General features: G+C 34.7%; 1 protein-coding gene across 4 annotated transcripts in view; it reads right to left on the reverse strand.

The window, feature by feature from the left end:
* Positions 1–12,107, reverse strand: part of DCAF6 (DDB1 and CUL4 associated factor 6) — a 108,034-nt gene that overhangs the window by 75,494 nt on the left and 20,433 nt on the right. For all 4 annotated transcript variants that reach the window (XM_081297527.1, XM_081297525.1, XM_081297526.1 and 1 more), the window contains exons 3-4: positions 8,864–8,956; positions 1,486–1,671 (exon numbers count right to left, since the gene is read on the reverse strand). In XM_081297527.1, the coding sequence (XP_081153653.1) occupies positions 1,486–1,671; positions 8,864–8,956 (279 nt within the window). The remainder of the gene's footprint in view (positions 1–1,485; positions 1,672–8,863; positions 8,957–12,107) is intronic.

The raw sequence follows: 12,107 nt of genomic DNA on the forward strand, positions 1-12,107 counted from the left end.
TACAGTCCTTCATTTAGAAGAAGTATGAAGATACTGACTTTAGGCTTTGTCAAATATTCCTGTGAAACCAACGAGGCAACCTCCAGAATAAAAGACACGCATGTCCACCTTCCAAGCAAGCAGCAGAACAAAACAGACAAAAGGAAAGACCTCCAAGCACTTTGAAAAGTGGATGAAAAAAGGAGATGCCATCAATAGAGGAAAACTGGAAAACACACACAGAGTAGGGGTGTGGCTCAGTGGTAGAGTACTTGCCCAGCACATGCAAGGCCCTGTGTTCAAGTCCCAGCCCCACAAAAACAAAACAAAACCCAAACAATAAGACACATAAATAGACCCAAATGTATCAGTATTCACCATAATGTTAAGTTGACTAAAATTTCCAAAGATGGGTCAAAATTTTGAGAATGGGTAAGAAACAAAACCCAGTTCCCTGTTATTGATATAAGCAGACAACAAAACAATACAAAAGAACTGAAATTCAAATGATAGAAAACAATTAACAGGTTAATCAACAATTTGATATAAAGAAATCAGAAGCAAACATTTTAAAAGTGCACTAGATGCTGTGAGCGATATTTCTGAACTAAATTAAGAAGTATAAACTGAGTCATAAATCACTCTACCTCATTCAGTTCAGCTCAAGGTTTGAGCTTATAAACAGATACTCCACAAATCTCTCCCTCTTTTTTTTTTTTTTCTTTTTTGGCCTACTAGTATTTCTTCTAATGTGAAAATTTGATAAATGCTAAGATCTTGATATACAGTTCTCTGAATTCCAGGATTTCATGTGTTTGAATTTAATCCCCATTCTGAGTAGTAAGAGGGTAGAAATTTAGTTCCAACCATGACTGTTAGAGGTATTAGAGGGGTATAAATGGGATTAGATCAGGCCATTAAGATGCAACCCCAATTGAGTGCTGGTGGTTTTATAAGACCAGAATACCCATGCACATATGTGTATTGTATGCAGGTGTTCCCTGTCTACTGCCTTACGATAACCTGCAGTGCCTTAGGGACTCTGCCAGAAAGGCAGCACCTCCAAATATACAACCATCAGTCAAGTAAAATTCTTTTCTTTATAATCTACCCAGTGTTATTAGCAACAGAAACAAATGAACACAGTGAGTTTGCCACCAATGACTTTACAAAAGCACATGATGAAAGTATTTGAGAGGTTAAAACCTAATGCAGAGCCATGTAGCACAGTAACAGAGGCAACCTTAAAGTGTTGGCATGTTTCCTTAAAGTATGTTTGCTCAAACAATTACAAACCATCTCATAAGACTATTATGTGCATCTTATTTCTTAACTTTATCCACAAGTCTATCAAGATAAATTTTCTCAAATGCTTGTTGAATTCTAATCGATCATGAATGTGTACCTATATATACACATCTATATGTGTATATATACACACACACATCACATTCTTATTCAAAAACATACATTTCCACAGATAGAATGGATATCCTAACACTGTACCTCATATGTAGTTCCATAATGGCATGTAAACTGGCATTGTCTGTTGGTTTCTGCATCTTGCTCAACATTTGTATAAAATATTACTCCGTCTCCAGAACAGGATACAATCTGTTTATCATTTGTGCATGGTAAGAACTTTGCACTAAATATATTTGCTCGATGCCCTGAACGAATTGTCGTCAAAACCTAAAACACACAAAGAAAGTAGTTGTAATTAATTTTTCCTAGGAAAAAATTCATATTTAATATAATCACAAGTAATAAATTCTCATTAACATTCTCATCTCAACAAAAGATTATCCTTTAATTCCCAACTATCATAATTAGAATCAGAATCTCACATATTTTTCCCTCTGAGATGGGAAGACTGCCTATCATCAATGCGAACAGTGCCATGAAAAGCAAATGTGCATTTTCCACTTACATGGTTTACTTCACTCAATCATAAAACTACTAAGAAAGAACTATTTGGACTGACTTTTGATATTGACGGGATGCTGGATGATTAAGTTATTCCCTTTTAGGATAAACAAACTGAATTTAAATGACTCATATTGTCAAAGTAACAAAATGGTACAGATGAGGATATAGCAGAAGTTCCAATAACTTACTTATATTATGAAGACCACAATTACTGTAACAGATATAAAGTTTAAAATTTTAATATATTTAACATACGCTGCAAATAAAGGAAAAATTCCCCTAGCAGTAAAATTTGGAAGGAAAAATAACCGACAAGACCTGATTTTTTTTTCCCTCAAAGATGGGCAAAAGATCTAAATCGAAAATCTGCAGATACACAAATAACCCTTAAAAAAATACAGAAAAATACTACTTTTTCGTAAGAGAAATGCAAATTAAAATTACACAAAGATACTAATTCTCTCTTAACAGAACTTGGCAAAAATTCAAAAACTTGACAAGTGAGCCTGTGGAAAACACGTTCTTAACCATGGCTAGTAGGGTGCTAAATGGTACACCCCCAGTGGGGAGAAATTAGGAAACTCAAAGCACTAAGTGTACCTCAAACAATATCTCTCTCTCACACACACACACACACACACACACACACACACACACACACACACAGAGTTACTTATTGAATTTTATTTTCAATAGAAAAAACAAGAAACTAGTTGAATAAACAGGCATATTTCCACAATGGGTAGACAATGATGTACAAGGTAAACAGGAGCATCTGCTATGACTGTGAAAAAACTGGGGAAAACAAAACAACAGAGCTTGGTTTTGTCCCATGGAATAAATTTGTGATAATTTGAGCATCCCCACCCCCCCCAAAACAAATCATTGATAAATCACAACACATTGAAAAAATTAAAATCTGTTAAGTCCATAGTTGCTTTTTTTTTTTTTTTAAAGGTGACAGGAACAAAAATGTTCTATTTACAGAATGTTGCTCTAGGTTGAACTCTGATGTCTTCCAAAGGCCCATGTGTGAGAGTGGAGCTACTGGGAAGTGGTAGCACCTTCCACAGGTGGGCCTTTTGGAGGTCCTCAGTTCCCTGACAGCGTGTCTCTTAAAGACTACACAGTGGATCTGGCCCAGTTAAGTGTGTTTCCTTTGTAAGTTGGCATAATGTAAGCTCTGATAACAGAAAGCTCTGGAAGGATGTTACAGGGAGAGGAGTTCCGTTCCTTTCCTGATGTCCTCCCCTGAGCCGGCTCTGAGACATGCACAGGTTCCACAGTGCCCGAGACAGTGTGGAGAGCTGCAAGCTGATCAGCTACGACAAGCTCCCACATGAACTCTGCAGTACCTAGCAGTCACCTGCGTCTCCTGCAATACCATCTCCCCAAGTCCTGAGACAGGCTGTAGGACAGTGCCCTAGAGGAAGTATTCCAACAATTCCAAGGGAACGCCCCCTAGTTCCACTAGCATAGCATTACAGCAACTGCTCTGCCACCCAATGAGCCATATCATGCCCTTTCCAACAAACGTCCAGATGATAGCACTAGAGAGAGGGGGCATTTCTTTAAGTAGTTTATCTCAGCGGTGGCTCACTATATCTGTTATTTCTGCAATATTTTCAAGTCTTTTAAACATTTTAATAGACAAGACCGTTTTATTGATAATAATTCTTCATATTAAAGTTTCCCTGTTGAAATTACTATGTGATTGTTCTGGGTCTACAACTGCTACCACCCATCATTTTAGTTGCTACTATTGAAAAAAACAATAAAGAGAGATACATTTTCAGAATTATTAAAAGAATAGATGTTAAAAAAGATATGGCATTGGGGGCTGGGGCTATAGCTCAGTTGGTAGAGTGCTTGCCTTGCATGCACAAGGCCCTGGGTTCGAGCCCCAGCACCAAAAAAACTAACAACAACAAAAAAGATATGACATTGGAAATTTAATAAAAATGACCCCCCCAAAACAAAAACAAAATAACAAAGAGCTGAGAGGCAGCTGGGAAATATATAGTCAGCAATTCCTATCCATGGTTCCACATTTGCAGATACAACCAACCACAGACCAAAAAAAGTTTTGTCTCTTCACTAATCATGTACTAATTTCATCATTATTCTCTAAGCAACATATAGTACAAGAACAATTTACATAACTTTTATATTTATTAGGTATTATCAGTAACCTAGAAATGACTAAAAAGTACATGGGAACATGTGTGTGGAATTATATGCAAATACTATCCATTTCATTATATAAGAGAATTGAGCATCCACAGATTTTGATATGCACAGAGATCCTGGAATGAATTTCGCATGGGACAACTATATTCCTATTCTTAACCAGAACTTTAAATGGTTCTAAATGTTGAGGATCTTACAAACTTTTAAAATAACTGTTTATAGATGAATGGATAAGAAAAATGTGGCATATATACACAATGAAATATTACTCAGCAATAAAAGAGAATAAAATCATGGCATTTGCAGGTAAATGGATGGAGTTAGAGAAGATAATACTAAGTGAAGTTAGCCAATCCCATAAAAACAAATGCCAAATGTTTTCTCTGATATAAGGAGGCTGATTCACAGTGGGGTAAGGAGGGGTTCATGGGCGAACAGACGAACTCTAGATAGGGAAGAGAAGTAGGAAGGGAGGGAGGGGGCATGGGATTAGAAATGATGGTGGAATGTGATGGACATTATTATCTAAAGTACATGTATGAAGACACAAATTGGTGTGAACATACTTTATATACAACCAGAAATATGAAAAATTATGTTCTACATGTGTAATGCTTTCCACTGTCATAAATTTTTTAAAATTATTAAAATTTAAAAAATAACTGTTTAGCCACGAATAAAATTGATTTCCCTTTGTAAATGGTACATGGAGTCTAAAAAATGTCACACAAATGCTTTTTACTAAAACCAGTCAGCTGTTTATATCTTTATCATTCAGTAGTTATGTTTTCTTATTCTTGAAAATTGAACATTCTTTTGTTATTTTAATGTTATATATGACAAGAGAACACATTATAATTCATATTACACATATAGAGCACAATTTTACATATCTCTGGTTGTACACAAAGTAGAGTCACATTCTTCATGTCTTCATATATGTACTTAGGGTCACGATGACCATCGCATTCCACCATCTTTCCTACTCCTCTGCCCTCTCCCTTGCCCTCCCCCCCCTTTCCCCATTGCCCTTTGCCCTATCTAGAGTTCATTTAATCTTCCCATCACCCCCGCTGCAAGCATATTATGGATCAGCAACCTTAAGCCAGAGAAACCATTCAGCATTTGGTTTTTTGGGATTGGCTAATTTCACTTAGCATTATATTCTCCAGCTCCATCCATTTGCCTGCAAATGCCATGATTTTATTCTCTTTCAATGCTGAATAATATTCCATTGTGTATATATATCACATTTTCTTTATCCATGCATCTACTGAAGGGCATCTAGGTTGGTTCCACAGTTTAGCTGTTGTGAATTGTGCTGTCTCCCTGTAGTATGCTGTTCTGAAGTCCTTTGGGGACATAGCTGGGTCAAATGGTGGTTCCATTCCCAGTTTTCCAAGAAATCTCCATACTGCTTTCATATTGGCTGCACTATTTTGCAATCCCACCAGCAGTGTATGAGTGGGCCTTTTCCCCACCATCCTCGCCAGCACTTATTATTGTTTGTATCCTTAATACCTACCATTCTGACTGGAGTGAGATGAAATCCTAGAGTAGTTTTGATTTGCATTTCTCTAATTGCTAGATATTGAACACTTTTTCATATATTTGATTGATTGTATATCTTCTTCTGAGCAGTGTCTGTTCAGTTCTTTGGCCCATTTATTGATTGGGTTATTTGTTTTTTAGGTGTTAAAAGATTTTTTAGTTCTTTACATATTCTAGAGATAGTGCTTTGACGAGCATATGGTAAGAATTTGTTCCCAATTAGTAGGCTCTCTATTCACCTCACAGATTGTTTCTTTTTCGGAGAAGAAGCTTTTTAGTTTGAATCTATCCCATTTATTGATTCCTGTTATTAATTCTTGCGCTATGAGTCTTATAAAAGAAGTTGGGGCCTAATCCCACATGATGGAGATTTGGACCTACTTTTTCTTCTAACAGACACAGTGTCTCTGGTTTAATTTCTAGGTCCTTGATCCACTTTGAGTTGAGTTTTGTGCATGATGAAAGAGAGAGGATTAATTTCATTTTGTTGCACATAGATTTCCAATTTTCCCAGCACCATTTGTTGAAGAGGCTATCTTTTCTCCAATGTACATTTTTGGCAACTTTGTCTAATATAAGATAACTATAATTATATTATGTGGGTTAGTCTCTGTGTCCTCTATTCTGTACATTGGTCTACAAGTCTATTTTGGTACCAATACTATGCTGTTTTTGTTACTATTACCCTGTAGTATAGATTAAGGTCTGGTATCATGATGCTTCATTCTTCTTGCTAAGGATTGCTTTAGCTATCCTGGGTCTCTTTTCCAGAAGAATTTCATGACTGCCTTTTCTATTTCTATGAGGAATGTCATTCGAATTTTGATTGGAATTGCATTAAATCTGCATAGTGCTTTTTGTAGTGTGGTCATTTTGACAATATTAATTCTGCCTATAAAAGAACAAGGGAGATCTTTCCATATTCTAAGGTCTTCTTTAATTTCTTTCTTTAGCATTCTGTAGTTTTCATTGTAGAGGTCTTTCACTTCTTTTGTTGATTGCCAACTATTTTATTTTTTTAAGGCTATTGTAAATAGGGTAGTTTTCCTTTTCCTTGTTTCCTTTTCAGAGAATTTGTCACTAATATACAGAAATGCATTTGATTTATGGGTGTTGATTTTGTATCCTGCTACTTTGCTGAATTCATTTACTAGTTCTAGAAGTTTTCTGGTGGAATTTTTTGGGTCTTCTAGGTATAGAATCATATTGTCAGCAAATAGCGCTAATTTGAGTTCTTCTTTACCCATCCATATGCCTTGAATTTCTTTCGCCTAATTGCTCTGGCCAGTGTTTCAAGAACTATGTTAGATAGAAGTGGTGAAAGAGGGCATACCTGTCTTATTCCAGTTTTTAGAGGAAATGCTTTCAATTTTTCTCTATTTAGAATGATGTTGGCCTGGGGCTTAGCATAGCTTTCTTTTACGATGTTGAGATATGTTCCTGTTATCCCTAATTTTTCTAGTGTTTTGAACATGAAAGGGTGCTGTGTTTTGTCAAATGCTTTTTCTGTATCTATTGAGATGATCATATGGTTCTTATCTTTTAAGTCTATTGATGTGATGAATTACACGTATTGATTTCTGCATGTTGATCCAACCTTGCATCTCTGGGATGAACCCCATTTGATCATGGTACACTATCTTTCGATGTTTTTGTGTTTTAAGCAAATTGAACATTCTTAAGTAGTAGTAGTAATTAAAATAAGCTACCTGAGAATTAGTCACATGACAGTGAGTTGACTATTATCTAAAAAGTTTTAAATACTATTAAATTTTTAAAAGATTAAATTTCAACTAAAAGTAATGAAACAATGACTAAGTTGGCAACTTTGTTCACACTATTCTAAACATTAAAATACCCAAACTTTAAAATGTTAAAATATTATACTAAAGTAACACATGAAACTAATTTTCTCAATTCATATTTTATACATAGCACATTGTAAAATAGTTAAGGGATCTTTATAAATGTGTTCTGTGTACATGAAAACACTTCTTATATGGCTTATAACCAGAAGAGTTATGCAACTGAATGCTTTGTCTGGAGTAGCAATTAAAAACTCCCCAAATGAATAAGGCAAACTGTTACAAACATGATAGAAAAACCTTCTCCTTTAAGAAATCCTTTTTGTACAAGTAGAGCACAACTAGCTTTGTGTCCTCAATATCATTTCCAATTTTACCTTGAACTATATAATACTACAGTATTTATCAGACTATATTGTTATTATTTAACCATTTGCTACTAACAACAAACTGGATACTTTTCAAAATCCACAAGAACAAGATCAAAATAAATTAAGAGCACTGTATGCCTACAAATTATACTTTATATCATTTTACCTAGCACACTGCTGGGCAGAGAATAGCAACTTTGTGTCCTAAGAAAATGTAACAGTACAATAAAAATATAGTTCATAATATTTTAGGGAACAAAAGAATGAAACTAGTAGTGGCCTATTTCACATAACAGCCTAAAGTCTGCACAGTAAAACCTTTACTTTTAAAAGTAATCTTTCCTTAAAATAAAAATTAATAGTGAAAGTAAACATACTAACTATGCCAGTTGAGCTAAGCTCATTCTAGGTGACAGAATAGAAATTTTTTTCATTATCTATAGAAATTTTAAATAAATTTTAAAATCTCGAACACTTTTACTATTCCTTATAAATATTAAAATCAGCATACTTGAACATGTTTATAAAATTGAAATTGCTATATACAGAATGTCATAAGTATGAATAAGGATTACTGAGATTTAAAACTCCAATTCTTTTGGAAAACTAGTAATCTAACTTCACTAATGTGCATTATTAGTTCTACTGTGAATATTTATATCTGAAAATATTTATAAAACAAAAAAAGCACCCAATTTGGAGATACCCTTGCTTTACAAACAGTAATAATTTGAAGTTATTTCTAATATGCTACAAATAAATGACAATGGTAAGGAAATTCATTTACTGAGACACCTTTATGCTAAAGGTTTAAAAAAAAAGGTCATTGTCTTTATGCCTAACAATGTTACTGGGATAATGTCACTTGGACAACTATTATGCACTTGAATAAAATGAAGCATATTTAAGTTTTCTAGAGTGTAAGGCTGATTAAAGTCTTACACAGCCCCCAAGGGAACTAAGGAAGCTACATGCAATAACTTCTAAATTTTATCATTAATTTTGGCAAACCAGAGTATTTTTTTTTAACTACTTTACCTTTCTGCTGTAAGGATTACTAATTACTAACTTGGTGTCATCTGAGCCAGATAATATATATTCTCCAGTGTCATTCCAACAGATTGTATTAACCTAAAAAGAAAGCAAAAAAAGAAATATAAGCAAACTGTACATAAAGTATATACATAACATCTATCACTTACCTGATAGTACAAAATTTATATCACTAATGAGGTGATATCTATAGGAAAAAAGTATTAGAATTTTTTTTTAAATATCTATTTACTTTTTAGGTGTAGATGGATACAACACAATGCCTTTATTTTTATGTGGTGCTGAGGATCGAACCTGGGTCCTGCCCGTGCTAGTCGAGTGCTCTACCACTGAGCCACAATCCCAGCCCCTAGAATTTATGTATTGAAATAAACAGACTTCAGTTCTTAATTCCACTGAAAGAAACCACTCCAACCTAACAATAAGTGAAAAGCTGAAAAGACACAATATCAACAAGTCATCTTCAGAGAAGTGAGAACATAGGAGAACTTGCTACCACTAAGTCCACAGAGACCAAAAGTGTACAGGTAAAATAAAACTTCAGCAGGAAACAATGTCAGGACAAGGAAACCTGAAAACCTGAACCATAACTGATGAAGCTATTGGAGGGTCAGAAAGAACAAGTGTATTGTTAAAAATTACAGGTAACTGCCATCACAGGGACACATATTTTGATGAGTTTTAACTTCAGTGGCTCATCGAGGTTCTATAAAATAAAAATTTCGAGAAAAATCTCCTTGTCCTTTAGTCAAAGAACCATTTTGAAATTCAGTAAAGTACTGCATTTTTAACAAAAACTATCCTTGAAAGAAACTATTTAACCAGATCTAAATCTGCTAGAATTTTATCAGACCTTAAATGACATGGATAAAGAGAAATTCTGAACTCTAGCCATCTCTATCCTTCTACATCATAGACCCAATTTCCATCCACTTTATTATCAGTCTAACCTAAAGTAGGTAAGAAGGGGCATAGAATCCATTGTGAAGTTCAGAGACCAAAGGCACAGACACATTAAGAGATTGAGACATAAAAATAGGACTACTAGACCTAGACCCTTCTAGACCCTTACCGCCACATTACTAAAAACCTATTTACAGCTGGGTGCGATGGCACACACCTGAAATCCTAGCAGCTAGGAAGGCTGAGGCAGGAGGATGAAGAGTTCAAAGCCAGCCTCAGCAACAGCAAGGTGCTAAGCAACTCAGTGAGACCCTGTCTCTAAATAAAACACAAAACAGGGCTGGGGATGTGGCTCAGTGGTTGAGTACCCCCAAGTTCAATTCTGGGTACCCACTCCCCCCGCCAAAAAAAAAAAAAAAAAAAAACCCTATTTACACCAGTTCCTTTTACCAAGTATACCAATGAAGGGCAATAAGAAAAAAATTACAAAGCATACTAAAAGGCCAAAATAAAATGTGAAAGGACAAGGCAAGTATTGGAACCAAACATGGCAAAGCTATTGGAAATACTGGACTAGGAAGTGGAAACCACTATGATTAACATACCAAAGGCTCTAAAGGATAAAGCAAACAGCAAGTAAGAACAGAGGGCAACATAAAGCAGAGAGAGAGTGAAGTCTAAGATAAAAATAGAAAAGAAGAATGTCTTTGATAGGCTGATTAGTAGATGGGACATAGTTAAGGAAAGAATCTCTGACCTTGAGGATATAGCAACAGCAACCCACAAAACTGAAGCAAGACCAAAGACTGGAGCAAAAAAGAAAATAAACAAACAAATCCAAACCCTAAACAGAATAACCAAGGACTGTCACACACAGAAGATTCAATTTGTGTATAATGGATACACCAGAAGATAAAGGAAGAGAGAGAAAAAGGAAAAAAACTGGAGACAATAATGACTGAGAATAGCCCCCAATTAATGTCAGATACCAAACCACAGATTTAAGAATCTCAGAGAAGACCTGGCAAAATGAATAGCAAAAGAACTCCACAGGCTGGGGTTGTGGCTCAGCGGTAGAGCGCTTGCCTGGCACATGTGAGGCACTGGGTTCGATCCTCAGCACCACATAAAAATAATAAATAATAAATAAAATACAGGTATTGTGTCCATTTTCAAATTTTATATATATATATATATATATATATTTACTTATTTAAAAAAATAAAAAGAACTTCTTTACCTAGACATATAATTTCACACAATAGAAAAAAACTAAAAATTCTGATTCTGAAAGAAGCCAGAGGGAAGTAACACCTATCCACAGACAAATAAAGATAAGAATTACATCTGACCAGGCAGGTGACACTTGAGGCTGGGGAGGCTGAGGAGGAGGATATCAAGTTCAATGCCAGCCTCAGTAACTTAGGCCCTAAGTAACTTGGTGAGACCCATCTCTAAATAAAATATAAGAAGGGCTGGAGATGTAGTTCAGTAGTTAAGCACCTCTGGGTTCCATCTCATGTAGCAAAAAGAGAATTACATCTGACTTTTCAAAAATCATGTAAGAGGGGCAAGCGAGGCAAGCGTGAGGCCCTGGGTTTGATCCTCAGCCCCACATAAAAAATAAATAAATAAATATAAAGATATTTTTAAAATTTTAAAAATCATTTAAGAAAAAAGAGAGTAAAATGAAAATACTTAAGTGTTAAGAGAAAATAAACACTAACCCAGAAATTTCTGTACCCTATAAAATTATCCTTCAAAATCATGGAAGAAATATTTTTTTTCAGCTAAACACACACTGAGGGAATTGATTGATTGATTGATTGCCCAAAAGACCTAAATTCTTTAGAGAAAAGGAAAATAATATAGATAAGCAACTTGGATCTACAAAAATGAAGAATATTAAAGAGGAATAAATGATGATAAAATACTTATTATGCTTCTTCATTATTCTTAATTACTAAACAAAGAGCACTTCTTATTGTTCAAAATAATTTTCAATTGTATACAAATATGCTTATATCTATGTCTGAAACTGAAATGAATGACAGCATTAATACAAAGTACAAAAGAGAGAATTCAGGGTTAATTTTGTACTCAACTACTAATAAAGCAGTATGGTGTTCTCTGAATAAAGCAGACTTGGATTCGATGTGGATGTATTTTGCAAACACCAAGAGTTTTTAAAAACAGTAAACCTAAGAGAAAATGAAATAAAAGGTTCAATTAAATCACAAAAGGCAAAAGAGACCAAAGACAAAAAAAAATGGAACAAAAAGCAAGGGCAACAAATAGAAAAGAAAAAATAATAATGATAATCCAA

This window comes from Spermophilus citellus (genome assembly GCF_964194105.1).
Source record: "Spermophilus citellus genome assembly, chromosome: 6".
NCBI lineage: Eukaryota > Metazoa > Chordata > Mammalia > Rodentia > Sciuridae > Spermophilus > Spermophilus citellus.